Source organism: Leishmania martiniquensis, chromosome 18 (assembly GCF_017916325.1).
Source record: "Leishmania martiniquensis isolate LSCM1 chromosome 18, whole genome shotgun sequence".
NCBI classification, from domain to species: Eukaryota; Euglenozoa; class Kinetoplastea; order Trypanosomatida; family Trypanosomatidae; genus Leishmania; species Leishmania martiniquensis.
Window position 1 is genome coordinate 414,984 of NC_090153.1, and position 18,723 is coordinate 433,706.

General features: G+C 61.7%; 5 protein-coding genes across 5 annotated transcripts; all 5 read left to right on the top strand.

Annotated features, from left to right (window-relative positions):
* Positions 1-648: 648 nt before the first annotated feature.
* LSCM1_06747 (uncharacterized protein) lies at positions 649-987 on the top strand (the record flags this gene model as incomplete). The annotated part of the gene is made up of 1 exon (XM_067324155.1): positions 649-987. The coding sequence occupies one exon, from the start codon at positions 649-651 to the stop codon at positions 985-987; it is 339 nt and encodes a 112-aa protein (XP_067179502.1).
* Positions 988-2,604: 1,617 nt separating this feature from the next.
* On the top strand, positions 2,605-7,236 carry LSCM1_06748 (uncharacterized protein; the record flags this gene model as incomplete). Its single annotated transcript, XM_067324156.1, has 1 exon — positions 2,605-7,236. The coding sequence occupies one exon, from the start codon at positions 2,605-2,607 to the stop codon at positions 7,234-7,236; it is 4,632 nt and encodes a 1,543-aa protein (XP_067179503.1).
* A 1,340-nt stretch (positions 7,237-8,576) lies between these two features.
* Positions 8,577-8,900, top strand: LSCM1_06749 (uncharacterized protein; the record flags this gene model as incomplete). Its single annotated transcript, XM_067324157.1, has 1 exon — positions 8,577-8,900. The coding sequence occupies one exon, from the start codon at positions 8,577-8,579 to the stop codon at positions 8,898-8,900; it is 324 nt and encodes a 107-aa protein (XP_067179504.1).
* A 1,766-nt stretch (positions 8,901-10,666) lies between these two features.
* LSCM1_06750 (uncharacterized protein) lies at positions 10,667-13,174 on the top strand (the record flags this gene model as incomplete). Its single annotated transcript, XM_067324158.1, has 1 exon — positions 10,667-13,174. The coding sequence occupies one exon, from the start codon at positions 10,667-10,669 to the stop codon at positions 13,172-13,174; it is 2,508 nt and encodes an 835-aa protein (XP_067179505.1).
* A 980-nt stretch (positions 13,175-14,154) lies between these two features.
* On the top strand, positions 14,155-18,357 carry LSCM1_06751 (uncharacterized protein; the record flags this gene model as incomplete). The annotated part of the gene is made up of 1 exon (XM_067324159.1): positions 14,155-18,357. One exon carries the CDS (start codon positions 14,155-14,157, stop codon positions 18,355-18,357), a length of 4,203 nt encoding a protein of 1,400 aa, XP_067179506.1.
* Between the last annotated feature and the right edge of the window lie 366 nt (positions 18,358-18,723).

Here is an 18,723-nt window from a genome sequence, read left to right on the forward strand (position 1 = left end):
CACACACACAGCACTGATGCGACCACGTGTTCAATCACAGAAAAGGAAGAAAATAAAAGGGCAGGCGGGTGACCAGAGGCACCATATCTTGCATGCAGAGAGGGGGAGGGGCGTGAGAGAGCTGCCCCTCTGTGTAGCTGCCCCCGGCACGGCTGCACGTACTTGACGGGAGCATCCTCGTCGCACGCGTGTGGGCAATAATGTGGATAAAATCAACGAATGCTCTAGATGGTGCGCTGCCCCTGGTGCTTTTTGTCTGCGTGCGAGCGTGCCCATCACCTCCCCTACCGTGGCAAGCGCGTCTTTGCATCACGCGCACCCACCCACGCCCATCCTCCTCCTCATCCCCCTCCTCTCTCCACTGGCACCCGCGAGTGCACCTGGTATATATACACATATACGCATACATACATATATATATATACGTGGGGAAGGCAGGCAGGCACGGCAGCGTCGAGGGAGACGTACAGCTCACAGATCTAAGCGAGGCGGAGAACGCGTTGCGCAAGAGACGTCACACGGGCCTCCACATAAGCGGGGCATTTCCTTCCAAAGCGCCGTCCCACCCACCCACCCACCTCGGCGCACACACCCACAGAGGGAGAGAGAGAGGGAGAGGCATCGACAGACAGAGGAGGCCGAAACAGAATGGCTGTCTCCGGCTCTGGCGCTGATATCGAGGAGTTGGTAAAGCGCATCACCTCTCACCGTGGCGTGCGTGGGTTCTTGATCATCAACAGTGAAGGTATCGCCATACGTCACAGCTTCACGGAGGCATCGCGGGAGCTGGCCGTTCAATACGCGGCGCTTTTCCAGCCACTGGCGATAAGCGCCAAGACAGTGCTGCATGAAATCGACAGCAACAACGAGCTTCAACTCATTCGGCTGCGCTCCAAGAAGGACGAGATCATGGTGGCACCAGATAGCAAATACATGCTTGTCATCATCCAAGATGCCGATGTGGACAAGGAGGAGGCAAAGAGGTAAGCGCATGTGTCCGAGCTCTCTGCGAGACGCGCGCACTTGTTCGCCTCCTCCCCCTCCATTGTTTCCTCCTTTGGCTTGGCGGCCTGTGCGTGGATAGACCCTATGATGTAAATATGTGCGTGTCATCAAGGAGCGCACGCGCACGCACATGGAGGAGGGGGAGGGGGGCATACGTCTGTGTGCCGAAGAGCGGGTAGACACGTGTGCTGTGCGATGAAGAGATGGGTGGATGGGATTGTCATGCGCATCATATGTGGAGGGGAGGGAGGCAATGGCGGTGCGCCTCATTGCAGGTAATAACACCCGCACACGCATGCGCGCCAATCTCCTGCTCAGCTTTTTGCTTTGCCTATCGTCTTTCCGTGGTGTACTGGGGACAGCGCACGCATGCCCCACCCCTCTTTTCCCTTCTCTGCGTGCGCCTGCATGTGTGTGTGTGTGTGTGTGCTGTGCTCTCCTCAAACGGATGCCCTGTTCCTTGCGAGGAGCGCACACACACACAGAGGGAGAGGGGAGAAGCTTTGGGGTGTATGTAAGCGAAAGCGAAGCCAAGACGTATGTGCATATATATATATATGTATGCATGTGGACTGAGACGGGGTGGCCTCTTCTGACACCCACCGACCTCTACTCCCAGCATGCTCGACGCGTAAGGGTGCGCGCGTGGGGGCGGGGGGGGAGAAGTGGGCAGCACCGGTGCAAAAGGGCCGGAGCGCCCAAAACTCAGTGACGCCTTCTAACGGCGAGGGCACGACTGGTCAGAGTGGGCGGCTGTCCTTTCCGAGAAGGGCAAAGAGGGCAGGCAGTGGGGGAAGGATGAATCAAGTGCGCGGTGTCGCTTCGAGGGTCGTGGTGGTTGCATCCCCATGAGGGCAGAAGGGGGCTCACTCATCGTGACTCGTCTCTCCCTCCCTTGCTTTTCGCCGGTGTTTGTACCTCCGGTTGGCCGATCACTCCCTTTCTGTCTGCCGTGTCCCTCTGCCCTCATGTCTGTTGCTTCCAATCGATCCACTTCCTCTACCGCCCCCCGCCTCTATCCGCCTCCTCTTCGTGGTGCATCACCACCTCTGACACACTCACTCACAGCTGCCCCCATCCAACCCTCACCTCACAGTCGTTCGTTAGAAGACTCCAATAAGAGGTTCAAAGAAAAAGAGAGGCCCGGGTGTGTGTGTGTATGTCCATGTCTAGTGAACCTGCGCTTCTCTCATACACACAAGCATCCCCAGCCCCTTTCCACACACATACATACGTCTTTGTGGCCTTCCATTCGATCCGCCTCTTACTTTAGAATACATATAAATATTAGACTACAGTTGCGGGCGGAGAGGAGAGTGCGTTCGCCTGCGATCAGGGTCACCAACAGCCTACAGGTACAGCGTCCACCGTCCCTCTCTCTCTCTCGCTCGCTCCCTCCTGCCCGCGCCCCCCCTCCTCTGCACGACGCAGCAGTCCTCGTGCTCCCGCGCTACTCCCCGCTCTCCTCTCTTTCTCGCTCTCCCATCACCGCCACCACCCCCTTTTTCCCCCCTCATCCTCCGGCTCATCCTCGGGGTGCGCGTGCGTTTGGGCAGCCAGGAAGGCGCGCTCACATCATACACGTATGTGCACGCCTCTATGTCGCAGCTCGAGGACTACCGACTCATGGAGCCCTCTCCATCCCCACCTGCGACGGAGTGGGCCCCTCTTCCTGGCTCTCACGCTCGCGATAGTCTGGCACACGGCGACACCCACTCGAATGATCGATTATGGTCGGCCAGCGGCTCGCCGTCCTCTCCCCCATCGCCCCTACTCCGAGACAGCGCTCAGCGTACGCAGAGCTGCGTCGAGAACAGCACTGATCCCACCTCCAGTGAAGTCGATCTCGCGTCTCTCTTGCAGTCCCGCGCGCGGCGCGGTGCGATGCATTGCCAGGGCACCAGCCAGCGCCACCCAGGCGGTGCCGTCAATTTGGAACGCACTGGGCCCATGTGCGTCATCGCGAGCGCCTCAGGGCCATTGTCGGCGTACTCATTGAACGCGCTACCAAAGTTCTCTTGCAGTAAACGGCGCACTGGGGCGCTTGCAGCCGTCCCTGCGCCTTGCTTCAACGGGGAGGAGGATGGCAACTCATGCCGCGTGACCAGTGGCATCACCATGCACGTGGAGGTAGAGGAGGAAGAGCAACAGCGTCTCACTCAGCCAGCGGTGCCGCGGCGGCCATCATCATTATGCACACAACGGAATCGAGTGAGCCGCAGTAGCGGCAGCGGCAGCAGCACGTCGTGTCGACGTCGATCGTCGGTGCTTGGGCCTGACCCGCGCGACTGCATAGACTTGTACAACGGCGACGCTATGGAAGGGGAGGCCCGCGTGACCCCCCTGCCATATGGCCAGCGGCAACAAGCAGCGCCTGCCCTCGACTACGACCTCGCTGCCCTAGTGAACGCCGGCACGGTAGACCGGTGCCGCAGCGACAGCCGCGGACAGGTAGACCTGATCAGCAAGGATTCCGCTGAGGGTGTCGCGAAGGAAGCAGTGGACACATGCGAACGCATCGAGTCAGCTCCTGGCGCCTACCACGACGGCGACGGCAGCGCCGACGTCGACGCGAGCTACGAGTTTGTGCAGGAGTACTTCTACTACCCTGCGGCCTCACCTGAGATCATAAGGTGCCATGAACGCGGCGACGGGACCACGAGCGGGCTGAGCAGGGCTGAGACGCCGAGGCGCTCTGTGAGTGGCTCATCCCCATCATCCTCCGTGCCACGATGGGTGCTCTCTCTCACCGAAGAAACCCCCTTCACCCCCTTCGCCCTCTCTGCTACAGGGGCGGCGACGGCGTCGTCGCCGTTCCTCCACGTGGGTCCAGCGAGAAGGGCGACAGCCACGACCGTTTCTCCGACTGCAGAGGAGCGACTGACGCAAGGCGACATTGGGACGTGTGACGGAGCGCAGCAGCAGCAGCAGATGATGATGATGCCGATCCAGCGTCTTACGGCACACGAGCTCGTGGCAGCGGTACTCTCCTCCTCTCCCTGCACTGCCGCGGCGTCGGACACAGAAGCACCAGCACGAGCAGCGGCCCCCACACCCATGGCCAAGGCGACAGCCGAAGCGGAAGCTGCGGCAGAAGGGCAACCGGAGGAGCCCCTCCCTCAGCGTCCACCTGATTGCGAGGAGGAAACGCTGGTGGAGCGAGAACGACTGTGCCGACGCGTGCATGACACGCGCGTGAGGCTCGCTCGTGTCCAGCAGCTTCTCGCCCGCTTCAACGTAGTTGTGGCAGCGCGACAAGCCAAGTTGGCAGCGCTTCGTGAGGAGCAGGCGGTGTTAGCGCACCAAGCTGAAAGCTACACGTCACGGGCGGCCATTGCGAACAGAGAGGTCCGTCGCTTGCGGGAGCGACAGCACGGGCACGACGAGGTGCGCCTATTGTGCAGTATGCTGTCCGATAAGGAGAATCGCCTGCGGGTAGCGCAGAGTCAGCTCCTATCGCTCCAAAGCATGTGGAAGCAGCTACGGCTGCTGCACAGCGCGACGGCGGAGGAATCTTCAGGTGACGGCGCCAGCCACCTGCCGTGCCTCTCGATGCTGACAACTCACGAAAGTGCTGCGGGCGTCGCGCAAGCAGCGGGTAGTGCAGAAGACCCACAGGAGGAGGAGGCACCACCGTCACCAGCCAGCTCCGTCGCCTCGCTTGACACGTGCAACGCAGTCGGCGATTTTCTCGATGAGCTGCTGGGTGAGGTGGAAGAGCTAGCAAAGGTGTGCATTCAGCTGCCCCCCGCCCCATCGGCCGCGGCTTTGTCCAGCTGCGAGGACACGGGCCTCCAAGCCGCCAAGCACTGCAGCGGCGCTGCAGACCAAGGGCCACAGCGCGCCCAAACATCACGGTCGCACCCCACCTACACTGCTCTGAATCGCCGTCTGAACGATGGAAACAACGGCTTCTTCAGCTTCTTTGGCGGGGCCACAGAGGCGCATTTAGACTCCAAGCCGCTTTCCACGTTCTTGGCCAATCTGGATCGCCTCGCGCGAACGTCGTGGGAGCGGGAAGAGGAATTGCAGCTGCGCGCACGGGAGCTGGCGACCGAAGAGGAAGAGGAGCATCTCAAGGCCCGCCTCGCCCTCGAGTACGACGTCAGGCCCCAGCAACCCCAGACTCCGCAGCGCCTGAGCGGCAGCATTGACAGAAGGGGCTGCACCAGAGAGATGAAGGCGCGCGCGCTCCTGTCGTCAGCAGAGGAGGCGGAATACCTCTGCGACAGTGGCGCAGACGGTGCATCAGTCCTCAATTCCACAATCAGCTTCGACGCCTCACCAAGCGACGCCATGGCGACGGCAGCGGCGGCCACCAACCACGCCACGCATCAGCTCTCACTTTCCTCACCGGAGCACGGCCGGCGCAGCCGCGGCAGCAGTGCCGGGCAACGCATGCCGAACGGCACCGCTCGCTCCCCCCTCTCCGCCTCCTCTTCGCTGCTGCACCACCGCGCAACCCCGGCACCGTTTCTGCTGCCGACGTTGGTGTACGCCTACCCCCGCGTCGCATCCGTGAGCCAGCGCCTGGACGCGATGCAGCAGCAGATCCAAGCTGACTACGCCGCCGCCATCGAAGCAGAGCGGCAGGGCAGGCGGCAGCTCACCACGCGGCTACGCGACACCTACCGGCAATACGTAGCCCCGGTTCTGCGCCGCGCCATTGACGCCTTGCGCCGTGAGCAGACATCGCTTGTCAGGCAGCTGGCCGAGCTCGGCGTCAAAGCAGTCCTCATCCAATGGGAGGAGGAGGAGGAGGAGGACGCGGTCGACGACGCTGCACTGCTGCGCGCGATTGACGGGGCTGAGGTGGCTCTCCAGAAGACCACATATGGAAGGCAGCGGTGTGGCGCTACAAAGGGCCGCAGCCGCAGCCGTGCCAATGAGAAAGTATGCGCGGGTGAGGAAGGAGAGGACAGCTACGGCGATGCCGTCACCAGCCGGTGCACGTCGCTAGCGCGCTCCGAGAACGGTTGGCAGCGCAGAGGGGCAGCTGCGACACCGCTGCCACGCCGCGTATACCGACGAACACTGAGAGTCGCCTGTGCGGCAGCGCTCCAGCGAGGCAGCCCAGAGGGAGAAGGTGAAGCAGAGGTGCCTGTGTCGTCGCGGCCGCCGTCGGATCGGCACGCGTGTGACTCGGGCCGAAACCCTCGCCCATCTACCACGCGTCACCGCCGAAGCAGCGCGAGGCCACGCTCTGCCCCGGGCTACCTCAGCGCACAGTCGACGGGCTCAGATGGCTCTCTGGCAGCAACGTCGTCCAAGGCGTGCGCCGCACTGCAGCTCTGCACATACTCTCCCATGAAGGGCCTCTTCGACCAGTCAGACGCTCCCGCCACGGCGGAAGAGACAGAGGGCCGCGCCGTCGCTACGGTGGTCGGCCCCACCACTGCCCCTGCAGGTCGTGCGGCATCGCTGGGGCGGGCCCTTGCGAGCACCACCGTCACCCCCATCGCCACGGCATCGGTCCGCTGCAGTGGCGGCACGCCCTGTGCATCCTGCACAGCCCGCGCATCGGCTGCGACACGCGCTTCGACGGCAGTGTGCAGTGGGCGAAGCAGCAGGGAGCGCGCAAGTGCAGTGATGCCTTCATCGGCGCGTCAGAGCTTCGGGTGTACCGCCGCATCGCGCCGCTCGGCAACGAGCCATCGGCACCGTTGCAGCCGCCCTAGATGTGGAGCTATGTCGGCGCTAGTCGGCGAATTCGAAGCCCCCAGCTCTTCCCCTCCAAGCCCGGTTGTAGAGGACGTCCGCGAGTTGGTGGTGGCATCCGACAGCGCGTTTGCCGCCTCAACTCGCGTGACCATGGCGACCCCAATGGCAGCCGACGTCTGGAGTCCCTTTGCGCACACCCGCAAGCCCCTCAGTGATGGCGCTGTTCGCGTAGTCCTCACCTTCATCGGCGGAGAGGCGCGCCGCCGCCAAGCAGCTCAGGCGCGGCGGGAAGCGCATCAGCGTGAGTTCTGGGAGCTGCGGGAGGAGCTCGCTCGCGTTGACGAAGACATCTTTCAGCTTCGCACCCGCTGGAACGAGCTGCAGCGCATCCAGCAGAGTACGGCGGCGGAGCATCGCGCTAAGCTCGTGGAGGCGGAAGCGAAGGTGCGGAAGTGCCGCGCCTTTTACGAATCTCTGCGGCAGGAAAACAAAGATTGGCAGGCCATCCGCGGCAAACTGGAGCAGGCAGTCCTCGGCAAAGGGGACGGCAGGGGCACAAGGCCACATTGAAGAGCCAGTCTGGCTAGGCGTGTCGGAGCGTAGTCTCTGTAGCCGTGATTGCGTCACGCTTCTCTGTGCGTGCGCATGTCTTTAGAGCGGCTGTTGGAGACACCTAAAGAGATGAGGTGGAGAGCGAGGGAAGCGTTTGCAGCGGTGCCCCTACCGCTGCATCCACTAGAGTCACCCTCCCCCCTCCCCCCCCCACACACCCTCATGGCCTCTTCGTATTGCCGTCATGAAGGATGCGGTTGTCTGCTCGTCGAGAATGCCGGGCTTTGCTAATTACTTCTGCGTGTCGCCAACGCTCGCTCTCTCTCTCTTTCCCTTCCGTTCACTGTGTCCTCATTGTTGCGGTGGTGTTCAACGCATCATCCCTTGATGACGTGTGTGTGTGCGTATGTGTGCTCTGCGTATTCCGGCAAAACATCTGAGGCGGTGATGCGTCAGTGTGGATCTCAGACCGTGTGGCCTCGTCTTGAGCGCATCAAACATACAGGCCATGTACGCACCTACCCTGCAGCCACACACACACACGCATACGCATACATGGGCAGCGTTGCCGCTCCCTCCCTCCCCCCGGTGTCTGTATGTGCTGTGGTCACTGCATTGGAATGGCATACAACGTCCTTTCGCATCGACTTCCTAATAACTCTTCGTGACGGCCCCTCGGCACGCCCCTCTCCCTCCTTACTCTTGCCTACCTGTCAGGCGGGGGGGAGGAGGGGGGAGGAAGAGCGGCGTCGACTTTCCCTATCAGCACGGCTTCGCAGGTGTGAGCGGCAAGACAGACACAGTCAAGTTCACCCATACCCCAACCGTGAAAGCGTCCCATGCGCCATTCAGCCTCTGACGAAGCTGATACGAAGGCTGCCGCAGATGTCACGCTGCTCAAGGGGAAGCGAAGTAGATTTGTCTGCGCCTGTCTGAGTATGCAGCGTCGTACGTTTCACCTCTGCTGCTGGCGTGAGTGAATCGATAGAACGGCGGTAAAGCGCTGCGCAAAGTCCGCCACACTTCTCTCTCTCGCCCGCCCGCCCCCCCCCTCCACTCCATTTCTCTGGCCCCTCTTTCGGTTCCACTCCCTCCCTCCCTCCTTCCACTAACGCTCTGGTTACACGCGGCGCCGTGCTGCTGCCAGGCTGCCCACCCGCTCCTTCGTACACACCCCGTCGCCCCGCCACTACCGACCTCCGGTCACATTTGCCCCAAGAGCCTAAAACGAAGCAGAGGGGCCATACACCCAAAACGCTCGCTCGTACTCCGGTCCGCACATCTCTGCCGCCGCCGCCGCCCTTTCGTCGAAGGCACAACGCCACGCAAGCGCGAAGCAAAAGGGGGAAAAAACAGTCATGTCTGCGATTAGCGCTCTCCTCGCTGCTGTCACAGTGGCGGCAGCGTCCTACGTCAGTCCCGCCTCCGCCGCCCCTGGGGACCTGACTGAAAACGTGGACAATCAGATGTGCAGTAAGGGCTGCGTGGCGGGCCTTCTGGTCATGGCCGGCATCGTCACTGTCATCTCCGCGTCGTTGATGTGCTACATCTTCTGGCCAGGTGCGGAGCTGAAGAGCCGCCAGCAGAAGCGCGCTGCCGCCCTCAAGCGCATTCGCGAGCGCAAGTGTGCCGCGGAGGAAGCTCGCGCCAAGAACGAGGTGCTCGAAGGTCGCGACATGTGAAAAGGCCTACACCTCTTCGCGCTTTTTCGCTTCGTTTCTCCGCCTTCGCCCAAGACGACCTAGTGGCGGGAGGTGGGCTCTCTGCGGTGCCTCTTTTGGGATACCTTCTATGCTTGCGTATGCGCGTGTGGGTGCAGGTGTGCAGCTGATGTGTCCCCCACCACCCCTTCGCTCGATCGCACTGTCTGTCCCTTCCCTCACCCTCTCATCTCATCTCTCATGGCTCGACCACCGTCCCGGTTCTCCCGTTGTTGGTGGCGGCCAAGAGGGAGAGGGAGGGCTATGCTCAGGTGCAAGAGGACTGCAGCGGCAGCATGGAGCATAGGCACAGACACATGGAACGTAAGGGAAGAGGCTGGCACGATTTCTGTAAACTGAAGCGCACACATACTTTCACCCCCTCTCGTTGCTTTCTCTGCTCTCTGTCTGTCTTGCTATCCATTTGTGTGGTGTGTGTTCGCAGCTCGTGTGCAGCACATGTCTGAGGATGCGGTGCAGCGCGAACATCATCAAAGTATCCTGTGAAAGTGCCTGAGATAGAGGAACGGAGGCGGGGCGGGGGAAGGCGCTGTGTGACACCTCCCTCCTCACTGCATCTCTGCGCACACACACTCACACCTCATCAATCACCACCCATTCCTCTCCCCCTTCCCCTCCACCCCTCTTCCTCTCTCCCCTCTCCGCCTTCGCCGTTTAGATTGATCCGCAGCGAGACCACGGGTACCGGGCGGCTCAGTGTAGCGCAGGGAAACGTCAGCCTCCGTGTGTGTGTCACACCGCACGCGTGGACCTGTCCAGCGTTCTTCTCTGTGTTTCCCCTCTTTTGCCGTCACCTCCCTCTCTCCCTCTGTCTGTCTCTTCGTGTCTGCGTCTGTTTACGTCCCTTCCCACACACACTTACACACACACACACACCGGCAGACAGCCTTTTTCTCCTGACTGGGGATTGGCTGCGTGGCGCCTACTTCATCGTGTACGGGTGTGCGTAGGCGTGTGTGTGTGCGTGGGTGTGGGTGTGGGTGATAATGGTGATATCGGCAGTGCTGTGTGCACGCGACCCTTATCCACATACATACGCATGCGCGACCCTCATTGAATGCAGACGAAAAAAGTGCAAAGTGGGGAAGCCGAAGAAACGGCACGTTCACGCGCGAAAGAAGTGAGAGACCGAGAGGGACGCCTTTCGAGTCTCTCTCGGCCTCACCCTCGACCCCCTTGCGTATGTGTCAGGGTGTGATGCCAAGCCCTTTCCTTCTCGTGTGTGTTTGTGTGTGTGTGGTGTCACAGCATACACTTCTTCAAGCACAAGAACAGACACGTTCGCTGCGGCGCCCGTCAACCCCCTCTCCCTTGCCCGCTCGCTCGTTGAACGAGGTGCAACGAAAGGGACGGCAAGGAGGTGTGTGAGCACCCGCGCACGCGCATATAAAGGAAAAGACATACGTGCTTGCACGTATGCGGAGAGAGCGGGAGAGAGGAGAGGGGGGGACGGCCACTCGCGCCACCCCTGAAAGGGGCATACGGCAAGTGGTTCCACAGCGAATACCACGTCAACTCGACCTCTCCCGCTTGTCCCTTCCACACACGCTTCCAGCCCCTCTTTCTCCCCTCCACCGCCCCCCCCCTACTACCTCTGCAGTTACAAGCACACCCACATATACACAGAGCTACACACCAGTCATCGTTCTCGCCTTGGTGTGAGCGCCCAGGTGCAGCAAGGGTGTTGGTTACTTAGGCTATCGCTGTCCTGCTGCGCTTCGGTCTCGATGCGGCGGCGTGTCGTTGATACTGAAGTGTCCACGTCGCACGTCGACGGCACCGCATCCACCAGGCGAGGCCGATGGTGGCGGCGCGCGTTCGTTGGCCTGTTGCTGCTCGCCATAGCACTGGCCGCCATTGTGTACCCTCTGTTTATCTGGATGTGGGCCGCAGCCGACAACCTCACGGGTGCCTCCGCCGGCGACTTTGCGATGAGCGATGCTTGGCTGAGCTCTAACGAAAACGAAGAGAAGTGGCAGCGAGCACTGCTCGAGTCGTCAAAGCTCAGCCTTCCCCCCTCCCACAGCGTAGCCATGAATCAAATCGTCTTCGTCAGCTGCAATCGGCATGATGTCAGTCAACTCTACTGGGCCTACATGGCAGTTGCCGCTCAGTGTGAGATGCTGTCCAGGATGAATGCTACAGCAGCGCCGCCGTGCCGGAGGCTATACGCAGGGATGCCCCCGCGGCTACACACCATCAGTGCCGCCGCTCCTTCAGGTGGGCTGCATGGCCGCGCGGCAGACAAGGGTGATGGGGCGTGGCCAGAAGAGGTTCCCCTCGGTGCGTGCGGCTCCGTGTACGATTCTCCTACGGCCAGGCTGCAGCGTCTGCGACACCGACGCACCCCGCCGCCGCAGCTTCTATTGGATGAGACTCCTCCCCCGGCCCACCGAGGCGCCGAGCCCGAGCGTTTCCTTCGGGCGGCCCCAAGTAGCGCGGCCCACTCAGCCGCCGTTCCGGTGGACGCCCTCATCTGGCTAGGGGACATCATCTACGCCGACAAGCTCGCGGATGGCGAGGACAGGCAGTCTCTCCTGTTCTACCACGTCAACACAATGGTTGACGTGGGGCGGTTCTGGCGAATCCAGCGCGACGCCCCAGAGTACAACGCCTTCATCGATAGCTGCGTCGCCAGCGGCAACCATCTTGAGTGGACTCGGTGCTCGACCGGAAAGACGCCTCCGACCGCAGCCTCGAAGAATCCTGAGCGCGCAGTGGAGCTCTCCTCATCGCCCTCCTCCGGCGCCCGTCGCAATGTGTGGGGCACCTGGGATGATCACGACATGGGCAAGAATGATGGCGGGCGAGAGTACCCCAACCGTAACAGCACGCAGCGCTTCTTTCTGGACTTCTTTCGAGCTCCCCCTAGCGACCCGCGCTGGCGAAGCGAGGGCGTTTATGAGGCATACACGACAGACTTCCGAGTCATCGTGGACGACGCCAAGGGATGGGGGACTCCGATGCGGCTCCTGATGCAGCAGCTTTATGAGCACGCCCTTTGCGTCCTCCTCCTGGATGTCCGCTCATTCCGCGACCGCCCGAACGCGACCCACGCCGGCGACATGCTGGGCACTGAACAGTGGGACTGGTTCGAAGAGCGGCTGCAGAACTACGCGACCCCGACGCGAAACGGGCAGGAGCGCTGCGCCATGGTGCTCATAGGGGGTGGCGTTCAGTTTATCCTGGATGAGAAACCCGCGGAGAGCTGGGCAGCCTTCCCACGCTCTCGCGACCGTCTCCTCGGGCTACTGCGAGCCTACCGTGTGGAGCGTGTGGCCTTCATCACAGGCGATGTGCACATGGGTGAGCTGGGCGCCGACTTCACCCAACACGCTATTGAGGAGGTGCTGGGGTACCCGATTGTGGAGGCCACGAGCTCGGGGTTGACGCACAGCGCGGACATGTACCTCCTCCCCAGACTCATGCCACTGCTCTTTCCCAGCCCACGGCGCCTCGGCCTCTATGTGGGGAAGAACTTTGGTGCGCTGAGGCTCTCGCTAGACCTTCGTCGCCTGCCTTTGATTCGCACGTACCTGACTGAAGTGGAGGCCTCCATGGCACCGGGGAAAGCATCGAACGAGTCGGCGGCACGCCTGCCGACACCACAATGGCGCCGCGAGGTCCGTGCTGCCGTTGAGGACGTCTTCAACGCCACTTTCACCATCTTCTCCATTTCAAATAGTGGCCAACCAGCGTACCGGCTGAATTTTCCTCTCTCCATGCTCACCTACGCACGCGGCGCGTCGTACCGCGAGGCAACCGTAGATGCGGTGCACGGGACCGTGCGTAAAACGCCAAGGTCATCGCCGGTGGCGACGAGAGAGGGCGACGGCAAAGCAGCGAAGAGCGGGAGGGCGCACGCGCCATCCTCACCGCAGAAGTTTCCTCTTCTGCTGAGGAACGGTACCGTGACGCGCATCGCTCACTACAGCAACACCGAGCCCGCACCACTCATTACGTGGTCGGCGCGTCAGCTGCAGCACTACATCTTCACCGGCTTCTCTGTTCCAGAGACCCTGAAGCTCATGATGGCTGTCGACATCTTGGTCATTGCATCAGCCCTCCTCCTGCTAATGATCAGGCTATATCGGTGCATGCAGCGGCCGCGAGGCAGCCCCGCGCTACTGGGGAAGCGCATCAGCAGTGGCGGCAAGCTCCTTCACTCGAGCCCGGGAACACCGCCCTGCGCGGCCCTGGTGTCGCGGTGGTGGAAGAAGAAGGCGGTTGACTAGTGCGGAAACGCAGAGATGAACAGGTGTTGCGTCGTCCTTGACTGTCGCTTGTCCCCCTTCTCTCTCCCTCTCTTCCTCTGCCCGGCCAAAACCGCACGCTTGTGGTTTTTCTCGTGGTGGTGATGGTGTGGGTGTGCGTGTGTGTGTGGGTGTGCGTGTGGGTGTGGGGGTGCGTGTGCGTGTGTGTGTTGTGCGGGTTATAGAGGAGTGTCGCTGCTGCTTTCTCTCCCTCGTTCGCCGTGAGGAGACGAAGTAAACGCTTGCTCGACACGTATCTCTGGCCCCGCCACATCGTTGTCCCGCGCTTCGTGCATCCCCTGCCCAGGTGGCGCGCACCCGATGGACAGAGAGAGGGGAGTGTATACATCTATGTATAGACATGAGCTTGTCTAGAGCGAAGAAGTGGGGCAGAGTTTACACACACGCACACACACGTCTGCGCATACATGTGGCCAGCACCGACAGCCGTCGTCCTTTTCCTCTTTACACTTATTCCGCCACCGCTTCCTTTCTCTCCTTGACAAAGCTCAGCTAGCCATGTCACCCCTGCCCTCCTCCATTGCCTGCCTTGGCTGTCATCTCTCTGCCCTTTCTCTCTCCACACCTCCTCCACCCCTCCAACACAGTCACCCACAAGCGCAACGGCACCTTTTTCCATGCGCACACGTACGTCAACACCCCTGTGCCGCTTTCTCGAACTACTGGAGACGCACACATACACAGATATATCGCTCCCTCCCTATCGCTCTGTGTCAGTGAGTGCTTGACATTACACGGGTGTGCGTAGTCCGCGCCACTTCGCTGCCCCCACCACCACCACCACCACTACACACGCACGCACGCACATTTATATATTTTTTATGTGTTAACTAGCGCCTGTAGGAGGAGAAGTCTTCTCAGTGTTTCCCTCGCCGTGCCTTAGCGTGTATCGCTTTCTCTTGGGGCGGCCGCTTTGCTGCGTGTCTGTGTGAGCCTCGCCCATGTCGACGAAAGTCACGGCCAAGAAGAAGCGTTACCCCTCTTTCCGCTTCGCCATTGATCGCGGCGGCACATTCACCGACATTGTCGCCCACGTCACTCAGGAAGACGGCAAAGTGATCGAGGAAGTCACGAAGCTGCTTTCGGTTGACCCACAGCATTACCCTGATGCCCCGAGTGAAGGTATTCGTCGCATTCTGCGTAAGTACCTCTCCGATACGGTGGGCGAAACTGGACCGATAGACGTGTCACACCTGGATGAAGTCCGCATGGGCACAACGGTCGCAACGAACGCACTTCTGGAACACAATGGCGAACGCTGCGCAATGGTGCTGACCGAGGGCTTTGAGGACATCCTCACCATTCGCGACCAGGCGCGGCCGCACCTGTTTGCGCTGAACATCGTGAAGGCACAGGCGCTCCCGGAGCAGGTGGTAGGCGCGAACGAGCGCATTCGACCTGTATCGAAAAACGAGCAGGCCGCGTACGCGTCTCCGGCAGAATGGCCCTCGACATGGGTGCGCTGCGGGGAGAGCTTTGTGGTGGATGTGCTGCAGCCCCTGCACACCGACGACATCCGGCAGAAGCTGCAGGCAGCCTACGACATCGGCATCCGAAGCGTGGCTGTGTGTCTTCTCCACTCGTACGCATATGCCGTGCACGAGCAACAGGTCAAGCAGATCGCGCAGGAAGTCGGCTTCTCCTCCATCTCGCTCTCCAGTGAGCTCATGGCGCTCATCAAGTACGTGCCGCGCTCCATCACGGCCTCCGTGGACGCCTACCTGAGCCCCCTCATCCTCAGCTACATTGCTTCCTTCAAGTCAAACTTCGCGGACAACCTGGCCGGTGTGCGGCTGTACTTTATCCAGAGCGACGGCGGGCTGACGAGCGCGGACACCTTCTACGGCTATCGCGCCGTCCTTAGCGGCCCGGCTGGTGGGGTGGTGGGGTACGCCCACACCTGCGCCGAAGACCTGGGTGCCACCGTGAAGGCTGTGGGTTTTGACATGGGCGGCACCAGCACGGACGTCTCGAGGTGCGAAGGGCAGATAGTGCACCACACCGTTGAGGCGGAGATTTCGGGCACGCCCCTGCAGGCCCCGCAGGTGCAGGTGCACACCGTCGCCGCTGGCGGTGGGTCGCTGCTGCGATGGGAAAACGGAATGTTTCACGTCGGACCCGCCTCCGCCGGCGCGCACCCTGGCCCTGCCTGCTACGGCAAGGGTGGTCCGCTAACAGTGACGGACGCAAATCTGGTGCTGGGTCACCTGCACCCGGACTACTTTCCCAAGGTGTTCGGCCCTAAGGCGGACCAGCCCCTCGACAAGAGCGCCTCTGTGAGGCTCTTCGAGGCCTTGGCCGACGAGATCGCACGCGACTGCAGCAGTGGGGGCACGGGCACGGGCCCCGTCATGTCGATCGAGGAGCTAGCCTTTGCCTTTGTCCTTGTGGCGAACGAGGCAATGTGCCGCCCAATTCGTAATATCACGGAGGCCAACGGCTACCGCTGCGCCGAGCACGCGCTGGCGGTCTTTGGCGGTGCCGGTGGCCAGCACGCGTGTGCCATGGCTCGCTCCTTGGGCATGAACAGGATCTACGTGCATCGCCTCGCCTCCATACTGAGCGCGGTGGGGGCAAGTGTGACAGACGTTGTTGAGGAGCGCATGGCGAGCGTACGACTGGACCTGCGCATGGAGGGGCTAGAGCTGGTGGTGGAGCAGCAGTTCAAGGACCTCATCGCCTCTGCCACGGCCCAACTGCATCGACTTGGCTTCGACGACGCTCACGTTCTCATCGAGCGCTTCCTGAGCATGCAGTACGAGGGCACCAACACGAGCCTGATGATCGCGGAGGGCGATCACCAGTCCACTGCTGCATCAGCTGCCTTTAGCGCAGCCGAATTCGAGCGCCTCTACCTCACGCAGTACCAGCAGCAATACGGCTTCGTCCTGAGCGGCACCCGTCGCATCATCATCGATGGCGTGCGCATTCGCGCACGCGGAACGCTGCAGAGCCAGTCCGAGCGCAAGGCACAGGCGGCAAGCGAGGCGACTTCCACGCGGAGGCAGCTCCTGCAACCGCCGTACACCACCCAGGCGAAGGTGTCGCCGCGACCGCTTTCGATGACGCGCAGCTACTTCGCCTCTGGCTGGGAGGAAATACCCGTGTATAGCGTCGACCCCGCTAACGGGCCACTTCGTGGCCCCGCGCTGCTCATCATGAACGGGACAAGTGTGTTGCTGGAGCACGAGTCCACGGCGTACACAAACGACAAGGGCAACGTTATAATCCACACGGCGCAGGTCGTGGAGCAGTTCACGACGAAGCTGCGCCCGCTCCCGCTCTCCATCTTCTCCCACCGCTTCATGTCAATAGCAGAGCAGATGGGCAATGCACTGCAGCGGACGAGCATCTCCACGAACATCAAAGAGCGCCTGGACTTCAGCTGCGCCATCTTCGACTCCGACGGTAACCTCGTCGCTAACGCACCGCACATCCCGGTGCACCTCGGGGCAATGGGGGCTGCGGTGCGCTGGCAGCGCGACCACTACGGATCGGAGTGGAAGGAAGGCGACGTCATGCTGACGAACCACCCCGCCTGCGGCGGCAGCCACCTGCCCGACATTACCGTCATCTCCGCTTTCTTTCACGAGGGCAAGATCATGTTCTATGTCGCTTCGCGTGGCCACCACGCCGACGTGGGCGGTACAACGCCGGGGTCGATGCCGCCCTTCTCCAATGCGCTCATTGAAGAAGGGGCTGCCATCAAGACACTGAAGCTGGTTCAGCAAGGCGTCTTCAACGAGGATGGCATCCGCGAGGCCCTGCTCGCCCCCGGCAAGCTACCTGGCATGTCCGGGTGCCGCACCCTCGAGGACAGCGTCTCCGACCTCCGTGCGCAGGTGGCCGCCAATAACCGCGGCATTCAGCTGCTGCAGGGCCTGATCGAGTCCTACACGTTGGAGGTGGTGCAGGCGTACATGGGGCATATCCAAACCACCGCCGAGCTCGCAGCACGCAGGGTGCTGCAGCGCATCGCTCGTGAGTATGGCGAAGCTGCAGATAGCGACAGCGTGGGCACGGGTCTGGTAACTCTGCAGGCAACGGACTACATGGACGACGGCACCCCGATCTGCCTGCGCATCTCCATCCACCCCGAGAGCGGCGAAGCCACATTTGATTTTACCGGGTCCGGCAGTCAAGTAATGAACTCGACCAACTGCCCCACCGCCGTCGTGTACTCCTCCATCATCTACTGCATCCGCTGCCTCGTCGACGCTGACATACCGCTAAACCAGGGCTGCATGAAACCGATCACGGTAGTGGTACCCCCCAACTCGATCCTGAGCCCCGACGAGGACCTCCCAGTGGTAGCGGGCAATGTGACGACCAGCCAGCGCGTGACGGACGTGGTGTTCATGGCGCTGCGTGCCGTCGCCAACTCTCACGGCTGCATGAACAACTTCACTCTGGGCTCCAGTGACTTCGCCTACTACGAGACCATCTGCGGCGGCAGCGGCGCCGGCCCTACCTTCCCCGGCGCGGCTGCGGTGCACACAAACATGACGAATACGCGGCTCACTGACCCAGAAATCTTCGAGGCGCGCTACCCGATCCTGCTGCGAACCTTCCACATCCGCCGCGGCTCAGGTGGTGCAGGCCGCTACCGCGGCGGCGACGGCGTGGTGCGCAGTGTGCTTGCGCTGCGTGACATGACCGCGGTAGTGCTGACGGAGCGGCGCGTGTTGGAGCCACAGGGCCTCTTTGGTGGTGGCAGGGGCGAGCGGGGCTTGAACATGCTCTATGTGCCAGTCCTCACTTCGGCTCCAGCCACCCCTCGCGCGCCTGCGTGGAAGAACGCGCACGACATGCTGCACGACGAGGGTCGCGGCCCGTGGATGAGGGAAGAGCACACACCGCTCTACCACCCGCGCAACATCGGCGGCAAAAACATTGTGGACGTCAAGGTGGGTGACATCATCACCCTCTGCACTGCCGGCGGTGGCGGGTGCTACGCCGACAGCGCAGAAGTCATCCGCGCAGGACACGCACGACAGCGACGGGTGAGAGAGGACGAGGATGCCGATAGCACACACACGACAGAAGGGAAGCGAAGGAAATGCACCGTAGCGTTTACGAGTAGCACGGCCGTGCCCGGTCTGGCGAAATCACGGGACACACACGCACAGCAGCGGAGCGCATGACACACTTTTCCTCTCTCCTGCTCGTGTACTCCAATGGTGGAGAGCACAGCTCAGCACGTTGTGTCTCCGGCGTGCAGTACCACGACTATTTTTTGTGTGTGTGTTTGTGTGTGGAAGGAAGAAAGGGAGGTGAGGGACGATCCAAAAAGCCCCCTCACCTCCCTTCCACACAGACACACACATCGAACTGCTGCCCGCGGGCGACACAGGGTCCAACACCTACGGCGTAGGAGGGTCAGAGCGATGTATCGCTGGGGGTGTTGTCGGTCAGATCCCCTGAGTCGCGTTGCGGGGGAGCTGCCGGGGATACTGGACATAATTGCCCCGATCCTGTGATCAGGGCAAAATGGAAGCGTGGCTTGGACG